An 18525-nucleotide genomic window follows, 5' to 3' on the forward strand; every position below is an offset into this window, starting at 1 on the left:
GCAGCAAAGCAAAAAGTTACACACAATAATGGTTAAACAGTGAGGTGAGAGTAGAAGACAAAACAGGTTGATCCTTACTGTCTTCGTTGAAGGGGACAGGTCTGCAGTAGACCACGAGCTCAGACAGCTCCACTGCAATCTTCTTCCTCCTCTCCATCTGCTTCTCCTCCTGCATCTGTTACCATGGACACAAGCCAACCATACCATTGAGTCAAATAATCTGCCAGACAAGGGGCTGATGGATGACTTGCGGCACATTTAAACCCTTTTTATATTCAAAATTAATGATACTGACAAATATTTCATTTGAACCCTTTAAAACCTGAGCAAATGGTTTGCTTTCTTTCAAAAACGTGAGAAGGCAACGTATAAGAAAATGATGTAAAAACAGGACTGAAAATTAAAAAACAAACAAACATATTTATTTTATATATATAATTATATGGTTTTCTGTAACATAATCTTGAATATAGAATTATTATATTAATATAGTTTTCTGGACATTTTCCCTTATTTTTTATGATAATTTTCTAATAATCCCCCTAATAAAACATTTTTGGGGTGATTTTCTTGTCCCTTTTTTTCCCCTGTTGCCTTTTTCCCTGTGTTTTCAAAAGAAATCTAACAAGTTTTTGAAAGTTGTCTGAATGCAGCACAAGAAAAATGATGTTGACTCAGGTCTCAGAGGATTCAGTGATTTCCTGTCAGAAAGGAATGTACTGTCTTTCTGTGAAATAATAAACTGATTTCCTTTCAATACTATTAAGTGTATTCACATTGTATTCATGTAATCATATTTCACATTCAATTCACTTCAGACTGACTTCTCTAACAACTAAGTTTGAGCACTACAGTCATGAAAAGGCGTTTAAATTTTTAGCATTTGTTCAAAACTTTGTTAGAATTCAATGTGAAATTAATCTTTAGATTTGTTTATAACCAATATTTGGAAGTTTTAAAGTCAGAGTTTTGCCATTAGGAAATGAAACCCTGTGATTTTGTTTGTAAAACTTCAGTGACACTGACCCGTGCATCGGCGTTCTGTGTGGCCTCTCTGATCTTGCTGACCCAGCTGGTCAGGTCCTCCAGACTGTCAGCTGCCGCGTCCAGGGTCTGCACCGGGTGGGAAGTCAGCTGCTGGGAGTGGATGGTGAACACGTAAGGCCGCGAGTTCTTCCCATCTTTGTGCACCACTGGAGAGATAGATGGAGGGGAGAGGAGGTGAAGTGTCAAGGAGAGTTTGGTGTGAGGAGGCAGCTGTTTTTGACAGTTAGAGTATTGAATAATTATATGGCAGTGTTAAGCCCATTTGCTGATAGGGCTGGGCTTTAAAATATCATTACACTATTTTTAAGATATATCACTATACACGATATATATCTCAATATTATAAAATCTCTAAATGACTGTAAACTACTAAAATACTAAATGATTTCATGAACTACAGTTACAAATAAAGTTGCTAGTTTGTGTTTTTTTTAATATAGGTAGAATTTGTAAATACAGGGAAAAAATGTGACTAAGTGTCTTCTGAAAGCGAAATATACCAGCAAGTACATTGAAGGTCAAGAAGATGGTTGGATTAAGATTAAGAATATTCGGGAAATTGCAGTGTACTGACTAAATGTGAAAGAGTATTTATACAATTTGAAATAAATGTCTGTTATTTTTAAATACTACTGTTGTTTTATGCTTTCTCTTAAACTATAACTAACATCTCTTGACCCCTCAGATTTATCTTTACAATCTGACCATGGATGAACTGGATATACAGTATTGTTGAATGTAGGACTCCGTTTCTTCCTTGAAGTTGCTCAGAGGCACATGAAACCAAAATGGTTCAACTACCTCATAGGAAATAACTCAGATAATCCCAGGATGACTGGCACTGTCAATGGAAAAAAGTCTTTTTGGGACCTCAGGGCATCACGTGACTGTGTCATTTCACTGTTTAGTGAACTGTATGAATTATTTTAACTTATCAATGTCATTCATTTTAATTATTTTCTTGACTTTTTATAGATTGTTTTACAGTTGCGAGAATTGAAAGAGACTTTCTATTTGCTTTTACACAGTTTGCTGTTTTTGGTAGGATTTCTAGGTTGAACTGATTCAAATTCTTTACATCAGACTTTTAAGTAAATTTAAAAAGTGTAAAAACATAGTTTCAGAGGAAATCTGATGAGTCCCTCCCTAATCACCTGACTCAAAATACTGTGTTTATGGGACTCACCAACGTGGCAGGTGGGCATGTCAATGAAGCCCTTGAGGAATGTTCCAAGAGGACTGTTCTCTGTGGACTGACACAACACAAGTAAAAAGATTAAAAGATGATGACTGATTATGATTGGAAGAGTAAATTGATCATCTGAATTTCTAAAGCTTCGTGTAAGAGTCTGAACTCACTGCCTCGTCCAGCTCTCTGGTGGGAGAACTGGGAACCTCCTCCACGTAGTTTGCAGGAAACCACAGCTGTTTCTTTCCTCCGTAGTCACCTCGCCACCTAAACACACAACACAGGTTCATGACAAGCTGTTCTCGGTGTGGAGGAGACAATGCGGTGTAACAGACACACAGGAAGTTAGGAGGTCCGCTGGCCGTCACTCACCAGCCGCCCTCCTGCTTATCCACATTGACGATGAGCGCCTGTTTGGGGAAGCAGAGCTCGTCTTCCCTCTGAGCGCGATAGTCGTACAGAGCTTTGACCGTACACTGAAACACACACCAGCAAGAGACACCATCAGTCTGTCTGCTACCATGTAGTTTTACATATGACCACTGGGGGCGCCAAAATCAGGAGGATTAAAATTCAATACATAGAGACTTGAGGTGATTTGAAAGCTGAGCACATTGGTTTGATTCTTCTGTAAAACATGGTGAGAGGGCAACTTCAACTCAACAAGACATGGTTCAGTAATAAGCAAAAAAAAAAAAGCAAAAAAGTTATGAGAAAGAAAATGGCTGAAAATATGGCCTAGAAAGTGCTGAAAAATGTTATTTATTTAATATATTGTATTTTTTTCTGTAACATTATTTTAAATATAAATTTATTATTATTAAAAATATAGTTTTCTGTACATTTTCCTCATTTTTTTTTAGGTATTTTTAAACTAATTTTTACTCATTTAAAACTGATTTTGTCCCTTTCTTCCTCGTGTATCTTGCCTCATTTTTGTGTCCTTTTAACTAATCTGAAAGCACAAAAACTGGAGACACAAGACTGTCTTAGAGCAGCGAAACTTAACTTTTTTCTTTAGTATAAGTAATTTTATTAATAATCCTTTAACCCTTTAAAACCTGAGAAAATTAGCTTGATCTCATTTAAAAACATAGTAAGAGGCAATGAGCATCTCAACGAGAAATTACCCAAAAATGAATAAAAACAAGAAAATTATCTAGGAAATAAAAGAAAAAAACAGAAAGGAAAAAAAACAAAAACAAAGAAAAAAGAAAGTTTATTAAAGAATTATAATAATTAGAACTATAGTTTTTTTTATATATTTCCTTATTTTTTGGATGATTTTCTATCTCTCTTTTTTTCACCTTGAACATTTTTTTTTTTTTTTGCATTTTGTAGGACATTTCTTGCCAAATTGCAGTTTGCCTTTCCCCCTATGTTGCTGAAAGAAATCAAACTGGCTCAAGTTTCAGAAGTTTAAATGCTTTTGAGAGGAGTCTAAATACAGCAAAACAATTCATTCAAAGGGTTAATCTCATTAGCAACTTCTTTCAGAATACAATGTTGAAAAGGACGTAAATATTTACTGTACCTATGGGTTGTGTGCTTTTTACTGCTGATGGTTATAAAAAAAAGTCTACCCATATTAGCTCTGAGAGTAATCAAACCTGCTAATCGTTTACTAAATGATATTATGATTGACTAATCATGCACTGATTAAACTGGATGTCCAGAGTACAATCAGTCTCACTTACCCGTGCTGTGGGCATCTTATTAGCTTCTACGTAGAAATGAGGAGTGCGGACCTCATACAGCGCTCCGTAGTCCAGCTCCTGACAAACAAACAACAAATAATACTTACTTCAGTGATTACTGATGCTATTAAACCTATAACGCTGAAATGGTTCTGAATACACATAATACAAGAGCATTTGTCTACCAGTCAGAACATTTTTGAGGGGCAGGTAAGGTTTACAGCTATATACATCATATTCCTGTAATGTTTCACATTTTCTACTTTCCAGTCAGCCACTGGTTTCCATTTTTTGCATTTCACAGAGAAATACTGCTAATTATTTTTAAAAGAATACTGAAAACTTATTTTTACACTTACGCATTTAACTAACTCTGACTTTCCCAAAACAAGTCTGAAATTCTTGCTTTTTACACGTCACAGCTGCAGGATTTTTAAAATGTATCTTATTTGATTTTATAATTAATGGTTGTGTTCGTTATATTAAGATTTATGGATTTGCTAATATTGAGCTATTATGTCTTCTTATTGTTTTAAATATCTTTTTATATTGAACTGTTGTCCAGTTTTCTGTTCATTTATGTGAAGCACTCAGTGATTATGATGCCCTTATTGTAAAGCACTTTCTTGTGTGAGAGGTCATATATATATATATGTGTGTGTGTGTGTGTGTGTGTGTGTGTGTGTATATGTATGTATGTATATGTATATATGTATATATATATATATATATATATATATATATATATATATATATATATATATATATATATATATTTATATATATATATAAATAGCTATTATTGCTATTTTTTATTATTATAAATAAAAAATAAAAGACCTTTCAGAAAACAAAACATTTGAATAATATTAGCCATCACAATGAAAACGTAAGATTTTAATCTCTGCAAAATTATAAATGCCTCAGAATTCATTTTAAGGCACAGATTGATTTTGAAAAACCCACAAAATCAATCAACAACAAGATAAATAATTCATTATGCATTTTTTAGAGCAAATAGGCCAAACATTCACTGGTTGAACAAAAACAGCTAATTTGCAGAGGCTGCTTTGGACTTTAGAAAAATACGATGATTATTATTTCAGGGCTTGACAGATATTTAGGGCTACAGCTAACAGTTATTTTTATTATTCGATTATTGATTATTATTGTTTAGTCTATTAAATGTGAAAAAAATTGATGAAAAAACGCTAATTACAATTTGCCAGAGCCCCAAGTGATGTCTTCAAAAGGCTTCATTTTTTCAACAGAATGTCCAAAATCTGAAGACTCTTCATTTACTGGCATAAATTACAATGCAAAGCAGCAAATTCTCATGTTTAGGAAGCTACGAACAGAAAATGTTTGACATTTTTAATTTAAAAAATGACCGAAATGATAATCAATTATCAATATAGTTGTTGATTTTAATTTATTTCTTTCTTTTAAATTGACCAGTTGATAAAAAAATAAAAAAATAAAACCATAAATCCATCAATTTGTATTAACCCTGGACTGTTTGACACATTTTACACGCTTTTCACCCTTAATTTTTTGATCATTTTGGCTGTGTTCATGCATATGGCATACATTTTGGGAAGATTTTGTATTTATTATATTGGAACTTCCAACAGAGCTCTTACAATAGGTTTAAAATACACTGTGCAAACAAAGTTGTTACATTCAGACTGTTAGGTGAAAAAAAGCAACACTGAAAGCCATTTAAACTGACATTTTTGATCCCACAGCCATCGAAGCAGAAAAACATGCACAGTATTATTTTTGGGTGTCATTCTAGGCTTTTGCCCTTTTTTTAATTATTTCCCACCAGACGACGTCATTCTTTTACCATATTTGGCATATGGAGAGAATACATGCTATTTCCACTGAGTGTACTGTCACAATTAATGTTGCTGCAAATTATTGACATATCCCAGGCTGTGATCTAAAAACATAAAGGCATCATGACAAAACCTGCCATTTAAAGGGTTAAAATTCTGAAAATTAATGAATATCTTATATTTATGATTAGGACTGGTGTTGACTGAACAATTAACTCAATAAAGGTAGGAAATAGTATTAATATGTAGTATTATTTAAAGCTTGATTTAGTAAGCGTATAAAAGCGTATTTAGTGCACTGAGCAATACACTAGTGTGTAATATTAACGTTGGCCCTAAGGGTTGAATATAAGCTATTACTTGCTGCCCTTAACGCCAACAATAAAACCAGATTTCAAGTCAAGTTAGCTGACTGCCTCATAGTATTGAAATAAGTGAAAACCACCGGATGCTGTGTGAAAGTGACAGCAGTGACGTGAACTGGTAATATGTGATTGTGGAGCAGTGTGTGACTCACCGTAGTGCCCATGCGGTCCAGAGTGTCCTCGTTGATGGGGTAGCGGAGCCTCATCTTGCGGTACAGAGGATGTTTCTCATAGTGGCTCACGAGGTCGACCAGACTCTCAAACTCTGCTGAACTGCCCAACATGAAGAGACGGCCTTCCTGCTGGATACGACAGTGTTTGATCTTCCCCTCCGCTCTGCAAGATGCACAGAGAAAGAAAAGTAGGCACAGAACTATTTTCTCTGTGGTGCTTTTAAAACAGAAACTCTCAGACCAGATAAGTGAATGCTGTCATCTTGTGATTGTCCCTCAGTGTGTGCTGGTTTTCTACCTGAAGGAGATGGCGTAGGAGTTGTGTTCGCTGCGTTTTCGCACCAAGAAAGCTCCGTCTCTGGGGACACGCATCAGCATGTGTTCAGCCTGAACGCGAGACAGACTGGAGTGGAACCACCTAGAGAACATAATACTACTTTATTCAGTGCTTGATTCATGTTTTGACCTCCAGTTTCATACAAATCAAAAGAGAAGTGTGCCACCTCTGCAGACACCGATCACTCACTCTCTGCTCTCGTGTGCGTTGGGCTGAGGCACAGGGCTGCCCAGCCTCATCTCAAACTCGTTGCAGCGCAGAGGAGTGTCTCTGTAGTGGCAGATGAGGCGGTACAAGCTTTCAAACACCAGGTTATCAGTCAGGTAGAAGCGGGTGGAGCCGGACTCCTGACGTGAATGAATCCTGCAGTGCTGGACTCGACCGGAGCGCCTGGAGGACGACAGACAGATAGTGTGACTGGCAATGATAATCTGTCCTAATAATAATATTAATGATTAGAAGAAGAATCTGACAGCATTAGTTTTCTTGTGCAGCATTCAAACACCTTTCACTTCATTTAAACTTTTGAACCTTGAGAAAAGTGTTTTTTTTGTTGTTTAGCAATAAGCAATAAGCAAGAAACTGCTAAAACATATTAAGAAAATTAGAAAAAAAACATTTTTATAATTTTAATTTTAATTGAGAAAATGTCAAGAAAACTATATTTATGATTAATATATTCATATATATTATTTGTATTTTTAAAACTTTCAGGTAATTTCATTGTTCCTTTGTTTTGTTTTGCTTTTTGTTTTTTTGTTTTTTTAACTTTTTGCTAATTTTCTAAGTTTTTAATCATTTTTAATTTTCCCAACTTTTTGTGTCATTTCTTAAGTTGCTCGTTACCTTCTCTCTGTGTTTACAGAAGAAATCTAATTTGATCAGGGCTCAAAGGGTTAAGGAAAAAGGTTGGGATCCACTGCTCTAATTCTTGTTTCTCTCTTTTCTCTCCTCCACTGAAAAACAAAGAAGAAAGAGGAAACTGTGTGGTGTAACTGACCAGAACGAGAGGGTGTAGTCTCCAACAAACGTCTCACTCTCCCGGACCAGGAAGGTGCCATCTTTAGCCCCGCCCTCGCAGTACTCCTGCAGGAGCTTCTCAGCCACCTGTCGACCATCACGCCCTCCGCCCAGCTTCCCATGAAACCAGCGCTCAGCACAGTGCTGATCGTTGTTGTTACACTCCTGGGCGATTACAGGAAAGACAAGGAAAAAATAAAAACTCAGCATCATCTTTACCTGATAATACTTCCCGTTTTATTTTTAATCATCTCCCTACATCTTTTCCTTCATCTTCCTCCTCTTCATCAGCTGTCTGGTAGTGAGACGTCTCCTCTGAGTAGTAAATCTTGTTACTGGTCAGGACAAAATAATGTGGAGTCCACGTCTGTAAATCACACAAAAGACACATTTTAGTAACGCGCTACACTGCCTGTGTGTTTGATGCCTCAGCGTTTGGACACACTCACGTGGTCGATGGGGTCCTCCAGGTAAAGGATGCCGTTCTTCAGAGAGTTGCTGATGTCGTTTTCGGAGTAGCTGGCTGATGTCACCTCCTCATAAAGCGTGCCCTCCACCAGTTTCTTGTGCTGTAACACAGTGATGAAAGAAACAAACTGTTCAATACGGGAGCATTTTACTGCATGCATGCAACTATTAAGCCCTAAACTAAAAAGACTCTTATTCATTCTTTATACCGCGTGCTTCCTTTGTTTGTGTCCTGCAAAGAGAAACAGGTTGGAGAAAAGTTTACATCAATGTTCAGACAACCACAGAGACAGTATTGGTATATGTTTAACAGTAAAGTAAATGATGCCCGACTGCATATGAACCCTTTGAAACCTGAACAAATTGGCTTAATTACTTTCAAAAACATTGGAGTAAGGCAATGAGCAATGGCAGAAGACCCACAAAATAGCGAAAAAAAAAGTGAAAAGTACAAGAAAAAAACCTGAAAAGTAGCAAAAAATAAGAAAAGGAACAGAAAGAAAAAAATGGGACTAAAAAAAGTAAAATCACTTGTAAAAAGTGCTTTAATCATCAATCACAATAAATTTAGAACATAACTTTAAATATGTAATTTTGATCATTATAAGTTTTTAGCTAACTTTTTATTTCTTTTTTCCATTGTTTTTTGAAAACTAATTTTCAAAGTCTACTCATGCAAATTGTGGAACATTTTGTACATTTTTTCTCATTGCATTTTCCCATGTTTTTAAAAAAAATTGTACCAATTTGCTCATGGAAAAGTCTTTTGGAAAGTGACGTCACTCCAGGTTTCAAAAGGTTATTTATTCATTTATTTATTATTTATTCATTCATTTATGTCATGTTATGTTATTCATGTAATTTCTATGACTTGTGAGATGGTGCTGTGATATTTACTTTGGCAGTTAACGCTGTAATTTGTGGCTGATCTCAGTTGTTCATAAGATTTAGTTTGTGAATTTCTGTCTTGTTAACTCTTCTTCTGACACCAAGCCTCCACTGCACACTTCTATATATCTGACTGTTGTTGTCTTGAGATATATTACCTCTAAAAGTGCTGTTAACTCATTGCATAAAAGGTGCCAAACTTGGTGACATCATCCAACAGATCCTGCTGTGCAAACACCCGTATGTCCTCAATGTTGTAGTTCACACAAATGACCCACCAAGCAGCAGTCTAGTGTCTGTCCGTGTTTTAAAATAGGATTTTAACCATCTTTTTAACAATATCAAAAAAAAATCATGGATCTATTATAAATTAATAATAAATAAAAAATGCATAAAGTCCATCTTTATTTCCGGCCCCCTCCCCTCGCTGAGCCCGCGCCATCGAACGTTGCGCTCGGCTGCTGTCTCTCTGCAAACCTGCTCTGCATTCTTTTAAGCTGAGAAAAGGCTTGGGCTTGATGCATTTAAATCTAAGAAGCTTATTATAGGGGCGTTTCTAGGATATGAGAACATCGGGGGCTTAGCCCAGAACTCTATAGAGGGGTCCTACCCTAGGAATTTTTTTAATGAACAAATTCTATTTTAATGCTTTTTATATGCACTCTGGCATCATATTTACTGTTAAAAACCGTTTTGTTTTTTTCAGATAAATTATGACTTGTAATGTTAAAAATATTGCAACTGCTACCCTTAAAATGATTTTGAAGTGCTTGTTCTTAAGTGTTTATTTTGAGCTACGTAATAATATTCCTCTACATCTCACTGGAAAATATTATTCTTTTTACTCTATCGTTGCATTCAAAATTTAATACAGAGTATACTGAACTCATCAAAAACAATGTATAATCATAGATTAAAATAGCCGGCAGTATATAACGCATTTAAAAGAAGCTCCACCTTTACGAGCTGCAACATTGAAGTGAGTACCGCTCTCTAAGCACGCGATCACAAAATGCACTGCTTCAATGAGAGCTGAATGACACTTGTGTTTTTGAGGGCTGCATTAGACGGCTGTAACTCATGCAAGAAATTACACACTATTAAATTCCTAAAACATTCAGGGCTGAAGCCTCAGATGACCAGGCCTAACGACTGGCTTGTTACAAAAAATAAAATGGACCACGTAAGTGTTTTAATATCTCAGTCTGAGCCTGGTATCCTTGTTTTTACTGAATTGTGGTTAAATAAAAGTATCAGTTAAATGTTTTAAATGTCTTTGCTCATGGTCAGCATAATTGAAAATGAGGGTCTCTCTCAGTTGATTCCCCAAGTCCTAAATAAATGCTTGAATGAATGACTGAGTATGTATGAAGTATTCCTGCTTTCCCTTTTAATTATTTTAATTATTTTTTATTTATAAATGTATTTAAACCTTTTTGCATGGACACTTTTACTTTTAATCCTTCATTCATTTCCCCCCAAATCACTTAAACACTATTTTATCTCATAGTTTTATTATTCAACATTGTTTATTTAACAGTACATCAATTTTACTACTGCAAAAGTTCTTCTTTATGCCTTTTTTGGTGTCATGTCTCCAGTCTTGACCATGTGCTCGAGTCTTTGCACACGACACAAAGCCTGCACTTTTTTAGTGTGGAGGGGCTTTACCCATGCGAATAGGTGACTTACGACCAAGAATATATTGTATAAGGATATATTGTCCAAAATGAGCAACTCAAAGTGGGCCTGCAAGTTGCAAGTCTTTCTAACTGTCCCCTGACATGTGCCTCCCCTCTAAATTTGTCATCTCAAGGATGTCCCTCTTAATGTCTTGGACATGAAGCATTAAGTCTACCCTGAAGCAAAAAAAAGAAGAGAAAAGAAAACAGATGTCAATCATTAATGTAGAGACATTAAACACTGATATGGGTCAATTTGACCCCTTGCATAGAAGGAGGGTTGTGGTGGTGACCCACAGATGTGACCTCCCTAAATCTCATGCTCTAGCCCTGACGTTCCCGTCAGTGGTGCTGGCTGTGGTCAAAAGTGCAAACAGGCCTGAAACCTTCAGCCACAGAGGTCGGCGTGTGATTGACAGGGTACCTTGATGAGGATCTTCCTGCGGAGCTGGTACGGTGAGGGGAGCTCCTCTGCGTTGTTATCGATTGGCTTGGTGAGCAGCAGATCTCCAAACACCTTCTTAAAGTGAGTGGCCATGTTTCTCTGTTGGACTACACTGCAGTGGTCCTCGATGGACAGGATCACAGGATACCTGCACAGACACAACAGCAGGAGATGAATCTATGAAGGACTAAAGAAATCTGCTTTTCTGTCTGAAAGAAATCTGCGAGTTTTTCCAAATCCACCGATGGAGAAGTTGTTTTTTCTCCTTGGTGTTATTGATGACATTTCTGAAAAACATCCATGTAACATGTCAAATTACTGCTTTCTGCAAATGCTTTAGCCTTGTTGTAGTCTGTAGCTCCTGGTATTTAGGGGCCACGTTCAAGTATGTGCGCTCATACAAGATCAACAAGAGCTTACATGCTACCTGGAGGCCTCCCTCACACACAGTAGTTTTAAATCTAACAAGGTCTTGTTGCTTGCTGCTAAAGCCACAAGTCTCTCTTTCTCTCTGTGGGGAGGCTTCCAGGTAGCATGTTAACACTGGCGTGCAGATACCGGAAGCCATCGACTGGTCTCATGCAAGTCAACATATACGTGAATGCGACACCCATACTTGGCTCGTCAGGGCTTCAGGACACAGCAGTATGGAGACATTTTGTGGTTTTATAATGTATTTTTTAAACGTTTGAATCCTGGTCATCATTTGCAATATGTGTATGGAAGCTGAGTGCAAGATCTTCTCCCTGTAAACTTCCAGCTGTGTTTTGAGGACCAAAAAAATCACCCAACTTTCCATTGGCATGAGGTTGAGTAGACATTGACTGAATTTTTATTTCTGGATGAACTGTTCTTTTAAGAAAGCATCAGCATCATCACAAACCCAGTTAACACTTATCACTACCCTCTCAAAACATTAAAAAATAAATAAATCTGAACAGATTTCAATTTTCCACCAGCAGGCTGATGCTGAAATGAACGCCCTCGTAATCCACTCACTCTGAAGTGACGAAGGCGTGTTCTTTGATGGTGTGCAGCACATCCAGGAATTTGATCTTAGAGGTCAATGTGTGGCCATGGTAGATGATTGGCAGGTCGTCAGGTCCATCCCAGCAGTCCACTAACAAAAAAAACAGAGAACACAGATTTGTTAAAAGCCCAGTGGATCTCTGCTTGAGGCAAATATTTTCATTTCCATTTTCTTTTTGAGTCCAAATTCAAATTTAGAGAATCTTACGTTCGATGCAGCGGCAGCCCATCCTGAGGCAGCGAGCGTAGGCTTCTAGAGACGATTCACTGGAAAACTGGTCACCTGTCAGGTAGCTGAGAACAAGAACATGGAAACAAGTTCACAAGAGCAGAGGTGTTAAAAAAAAAGAATAATACGATTAAAGGACTTTTGATATTTACTGAGAGGTAGATTTTAATGTAAATTCATTTCAGTGCATTCAATTCAGTGCATTACTGATAGTTTTCACTGTCAATAAATACTGTAGCTCAGTTATTTCATCTTTAATAAGTATATACAAAAACTGTTAAAGGAAAAGTGAAACATGCATTTATCATGATATAAAATCAAGAGAAGCAACAAAATTATGTTTGAAAAGCTAGAATCAGACATTATTTGTCTTTTTTTCAGGTTGGACAGGAGGTTAGTCTTCTTCTGGAGTGTCAATGCCCACAAAAACATATGGGTACATGTGAATGAGTTGCAGCTATGTATATATGATTTATTATTGTTGCACAAAACTATATAAAAATTTGATCACAAAAAAAAGAAATGAGATGTTCTGTTATAGTTTTGCTGTTGTTATATGAGGGCCCCTTTTACTTCAATTCTTCTCCTTTTTGGACTCCTCATCCACCATTGAGCCATGTGAGAAAAGCAGTTCCCTTCATGAAATCAGTGTAACATGGGGCAAGTAATTGATAGACAAATGGTCATTTGGGGGGTCTAAGTATTCCTTTAAATACAACAATGTCTTCTCATACAGTATGGGGATTCCTGAGACAAACAGATGAACATTTAGGGACATTTGAGACACAAATGTTGAGACGTACGTGTTGTGTGAGGACGAGATCCAGTACTGAGACAGCGGCCTTTTCATGTCATCAGCAACAACAGGTGAGAGTCGAGGGTCACACACAGAGTTTTCTTTCGAAAACAGGAATGTGAGGAACTAGGAACATAAAGTTACATCATCAGACCGTGCGGGCAGAAAAAAAATATCTAATTTATTTTGCTTTTGTGCACATTTGTGTGTTACTAATGTTTCACCTCATCAAGCTGTAGCATGGGCTCAGGCTGCGGTGCGCCCCTCATGTACCCCGTGAGGAACTCTCTGACACGACTCAGATCTGACGCCCAGGACTCCTGAGACGGATAAAGGAGTGAGCACAAAGCAGTTTTTTGAGAGAGCATTTTCTGTGTGTGGCGCTGACTGTGCTCAGTACCTTCTGGTCCATCTGTAAAAACTTCTGGAAGTCGTAGAGGGAGATCTGACAAAGCTCCGGTCTGTCAACATTCCTACAAGCACAACGGTTTTCAAGATGTCAGACAGCAGAGAGGGGGAAAGTTAAAGAAAAGTTCAGCTGAATGAAACAATAGATGTCATACATTAACACACAAATATCTGTCTGGCAGCTAAACTTACTGCTCCACCTATACCAAATGTAATTATGCCACTTTTAAAGTTAATGCTCCATATCATTACGAAAATGCTCACAATGAGCCAACACAAAAAAAGAGAGAAAAACATTCAAACAGCAGAAACACATGGAAATGTTTCACATTACTGAAAGCCAAACCTCCCGTAAGGTCCTGATAAGTTAGGTGTGTTTTAAAGAGAAAATGGACAGGTCAACAGTGAGAGACGTGAAGTGGAGGGAGTGGACACAGAGGAAGAGGAGGTGGTGGGTGTGAAGGGACTCACCGCAGAGGGAAGGAGAGCTCCAGCTGCTCAATAATCTGGGGACAGAAGGGGAGGGGCCAGGTGACAGACAGGTGGGAGGGAGCCAGGTGAAGCATAAACAGCAAAGTGAGCGTGGTGTGAGTGCAGAAGTACTCAAATACAGTACTGGAGTGTGAACGCATGTAAATTAGCTTCACTTTTCTATTTTTACTCCATCTCTGCTGTAATTGTACTGTTCTTTACAACAACTATTGGACATCTGTCCATCCTGGAAGAAGGAGTCCTCCTCAGGAGCTCTTCCTTCACTGTCTGCTCTGGTTTGTACATGATTTTAAATCATCATTTCATCTTTGCACCTCTTGTCTGCACTTTTGCTATTTTTAATGGTGATTTTTTATTTTAAATCATTTAGTTATTGATTTTTATTCCTTTATTGTAAATGTGTATCTTTTACTATGTTTTTATATTTCATTGCTCTGTGAAGCACTTTGAATTGCCCTGTTGTAAGAACTGTCTGTCTGTCCAATATAAATAAAGCTGCTTCGCCTTCTAATGTTTTTTTCCCTGTTAAAGGTTTTTTGATGGGAGTTTATCCTTAGTTGCTGTGAGGGTCCATGGACAGATGGATGTCGTGCGCTGTAAAGCCCTCTGAGGCAAATGTGATTTGTGATAATAGGTGTTAAAAATAATTTCTAAAAAATTGAATTTTTTTCTATCTCTGGCTGACGTTAGTGGCTGGGCTGCAGGTTCAGACTGTACAAAAATTATGAGACAGGATGGTAAAATACTGCTGATGTATCCAGTATTTCCAAACTAAATTTGGGTAAACAGCACGTTGTTGTAGTCTGATGCCACAATAGAATATGACGTTTAGAGAATTTTTAGATTTGATAGATCTTAGTATCTAACCCCCAAACTATTTTATTAAATTGCCCATTTTTGGGTTTTTGCAAATTTTCCTTTTTTTTTTTACTGCAAATCATACATACTTAAAAACTTAACCTTCTAGCTGACTATTTGTGTATCTATGACAAACCCACTGTTACATTGAATACCAGAAGGAAATTGTTTTTCTTGCATGCATCCATGGTGAAAGAAGAATCCATAAATGGAAAAAAAATCTTGATGAAATGAAGTCATGGGGGTCCACTTTAAACTTTGTGTCAGAGTGTGTAAACAGACGTTTTAATATAGTTTAAAGTGGACCCCCATGACTTCATTTGTGTACTTGTTATAGAATAGGCATTTGTGGGGTGAAGTATGCCTTTAAAGTCCAACTTAACCATGCCCCATTGAGATTTTCAGATCTTGTTTTCCATTCGTTTCTTTCCAAAATAATAATATCAACAAACTCTTGAAACTTGCTTGAGTTGCATAAATCATACATCAAGTCGGCAGTTACATCAAGTTACATCATAGCTGCTCGGTAATGTAGTTTAACTGCAAATTGAGTTTCACTGTCCAGTCTGCTCTGTTTTACTCTGCAAAGAAAATGCAACTTAGACATAAATGAATGCAGCCTCGAAGCCTGTGAGAGGTCAAACAATTTTATCTATTTCCAAGAGTCTCCTATTTGATTTTGATGTTCTGTGGGACAAAAATAGAGAGCAAAGACTGACTAGAACAGAAAATGCATTTGAATTTTTAAAAAATTACAAAGCATGTATTTAAATGTGGTCAGCAAAATATAACTTGCAGCAACACTTTTATGTGGTTCTTTAACTCTGGCTTAGACATCAAGTTAAGCATTTTTCAGTGGGATACTTGTAATGGAGAATTCTTCTGTTGTGAGACAGCTGCTTTTAAATAAGTAAAGGATTTGAGTACTTCTTCCACGACTCTGTGAGTGTGTACGATTGTGTGCAAAACCCAAAACTGACACTCACGCTCTTCTGTGCATCAAACATCAGCGTTCTGTAGAGCTGTGAGAAGTTGGGGTAGGACACGTCATTCCTGGCCTCCACCTCCTGTGTGAGCAGAGAGAGTTAGAGTTAGTGTGACTTGAGACAGAGCTGTGGTCCCAACATCCAGGAAAGGACATTCAAAGAAGCACAGGAGTTGCAGGTGAAAGGCATTTACATAAATTGACCAGACTTATCAGATATGCAGCTCTGACCTGCAGCTTGTCTTTGAGAAAACGCATGTTGGGAACTCTGTAGTTGATCTGAGGCAGGAGAGCTTTCACATCCTTCACTGTGATGCTGGAGAGGAGACAAGAGAGGAAAGACACATTAGAATATTAAAGGACCAGGAGATGGCGCCGTTTGGTTTAGACATTACCATCAGGATTCTACAACCCATTTTTATAGCCTTGCTTTTATGTGACGTTGTCTTTTCATTTCTTTTTTATATTTCCTTTTGTTTATTTTCACTTGTTTTATTTGTTTTATTCATGTTTTATTTATTTTATTTGTGGTTTTATTGCTTTTGGTCTATTTGTATTATTTACCTTAATTTCGTCTCGCTTGTGCTCACTGTTGGGCTTTGTGTTGTTTTATTGCCTATATTTCCCATTTCTGCTTTTGTTTTGTCTGTCAAAGCATTTTGCAAACTGGTTCTAAAATGTGCTATATGAAAAAAGTTAACATTATTATTGTTATTATTATTATTATTATTATTTAAGACGTTTCAATCCTGCTTGGTTCTTCATCAGGCCAAATATTTGACCTGATAAAGATCCAAGCAGGATCAAAATGTCTTAAATAAACTTGTGTGGCATGGTGTAAGTGTGCAGGCGCTACCTTTCTCCTCTTAAAAGTCACACTTGTTTTGCCTCTTTTGGTTCTGCGATGCCTGCATGCTATTTAAATCACACATCTGTGTAAAAAGCAAAGGACGCATAAAGAAGGGACAAAGTATGGAGCGATCTCAGTGTTGTGAGGTACGGATACTTTCTCCCCCCGTCACAATTGACCACAAGAAAGCATTCATCTTAATCTCCCAATAACTGTTTTTCACTAAATATCGGCTAATTGATCTTGGCATCCCTACTTAAAATGCTTAAAAAAATGGAAATTTAACATAACAATTCCACAACAGCTGGGTAAACGCTCTCTATGTTGATGATGAAAAGCTCCAGCTAATAAACAGACCTTGTGGTTAGACTGTTTTCATCAATAAAAGAGTACATTTGCACACAAGTTGTTGCAGCTGCTTCTGTGGAGTGGCTGATTTCTTTACCTGAACACCTTTTTTTCTAGGACAAACAACAGATGGATTATCACTTTCACTGATTAGCAAAACACATGCAATCATCAGCCATCAGAAGCAGAATGAGGAAGGACGCGAGACGAGCAGATAGAAACCGAAAAATAATCCAGGTCAACGCACTCAAGAGGATCCTTTGGGGTCAATGACCGCCGTCACTGCCAGGTCTGATTCATCTCTCCACCCGCTTCCCTCTGTCTGGCTACTGTTACTGTTACTATTTTCACAGGAGACAGGAAGTTGCCCTCTCCCAGCCCATCGCATCACGTCCTGCTTCCTTATCAGGCGATGGCAGGCTGTTTGTCCTGGAGCAGCTTCCACCCAAACAGAAGCCTGTACTTATTACTGCGAGTACGTGAGAGAAACAAACACAGAAAGAGTATGTATGTGTGTGTGTGTGTGTCTGTGTGTGATGTGTGGAGCCTCGGGGTGTGGATGTGTGTGGAGGTTAAGGTCAGGGCGCACCCCTGACGGCAGTGTAACGCGCTCTTTGATGACATCTGGATCTGGTTTCACCTCCACGTTCCACCTGCTGCGACCGACCGGCCAATAAGCATCCATCACAGGCCGCTGTGAAAGCTCTGATTGGGTGTTAACATGTTTGCGGAGAGTAACCCACCTGCCCTCGTGGTTCCTGTCCATGGCTTCAAACTGTTTCCTCAGCCACCTACAGAGGGAGGGATGGGGAGAGAAAACATGAGCGTTAAAGAGCCATTATTAATGGAACCAAACTGTCCGACTGAGATTAAATATGGAAGTCACCATATTTCCTTAGGAAAATGCATCTGATCACTGACAACTGAAATGCACTTAACTGCTGGAAAATTTGAATACATTTTTGCTGAGAAATCAGAATACATATCCCCAGGGTTTGTTCTTGGTTTGTATACTTATTACTAGGGCTGTCAAATGATTAAGTTTTAAAATTGTGATTAATTGCAGAATTTCTACGGTTCTACGGTTAATTTCGTATGTTTTCAATTCCATTATTTTGCATTAGAAAACAGTTTTGAAATCCATATTGACAAGGTGAAGCAATTTTTAATAAACTGTCTTGATTAGGAATTAAATGACAGCAAAAAATATCATAGAACTAGCATAAAGTGGGCAGGTCTGTAGAGGGGAGACTCAGTGGTACCCAGAAAATCCATTTTCATTCAGATATCTTGAGATCAGAGGTCAAGGAACCCCTGTGAAATGGCCATACTGTTTTTCCATTGTTAAAATTTAGCCTAATTTTTAAAGAGTCTTTCC

At 37.6% G+C, this 18525-nt stretch overlaps 1 protein-coding gene across 2 annotated transcripts in view; it reads right to left on the bottom strand.

Moving 5' to 3' along the window:
- LOC121963117 (1-phosphatidylinositol 4,5-bisphosphate phosphodiesterase gamma-1-like) overlaps positions 1-18525 on the bottom strand; it is a 47417-nt gene that overhangs the window by 8659 nt on the left and 20233 nt on the right. Inside the window, exons 5-26 of one of the 2 annotated variants that reach the window (XM_088077429.1) lie at positions 17891-17938; positions 16181-16265; positions 15951-16031; positions 14086-14120; positions 13607-13679; positions 13431-13526; positions 13214-13332; positions 12390-12475; positions 12152-12272; positions 11132-11300; positions 8119-8238; positions 7929-8036; positions 7650-7834; positions 6839-7039; positions 6611-6730; positions 6292-6475; positions 3934-4011; positions 2609-2712; positions 2407-2503; positions 2234-2300; positions 1027-1193; positions 79-175 (exon numbers count right to left, since the gene is read on the bottom strand). In XM_088077429.1, coding sequence (XP_087933555.1) covers positions 79-175; positions 1027-1193; positions 2234-2300; positions 2407-2503; positions 2609-2712; positions 3934-4011; positions 6292-6475; positions 6611-6730; positions 6839-7039; positions 7650-7834; positions 7929-8036; positions 8119-8238; positions 11132-11300; positions 12152-12272; positions 12390-12475; positions 13214-13332; positions 13431-13526; positions 13607-13679; positions 14086-14120; positions 15951-16031; positions 16181-16265; positions 17891-17938 — 2441 coding nt within the window. Of the gene's footprint in view, positions 1-78; positions 176-1026; positions 1194-2233; positions 2301-2406; positions 2504-2608; positions 2713-3933; positions 4012-6291; positions 6476-6610; positions 6731-6838; positions 7040-7649; positions 7835-7928; positions 8037-8118; positions 8239-11131; positions 11301-12151; positions 12273-12389; positions 12476-13213; positions 13333-13430; positions 13527-13606; positions 13680-14085; positions 14121-15950; positions 16032-16180; positions 16266-17890; positions 17939-18525 lie in introns of those variants that run through there. The other variant, XM_088077430.1, reaches the window with a different exon arrangement.

This window comes from Plectropomus leopardus, chromosome 5 (genome assembly GCF_026936395.1).
Source record: "Plectropomus leopardus strain MGB_pleo_1.0 chromosome 5, ASM2693639v1, whole genome shotgun sequence".
Taxonomy (NCBI): domain Eukaryota; kingdom Metazoa; phylum Chordata; class Actinopteri; order Perciformes; family Serranidae; genus Plectropomus; species Plectropomus leopardus.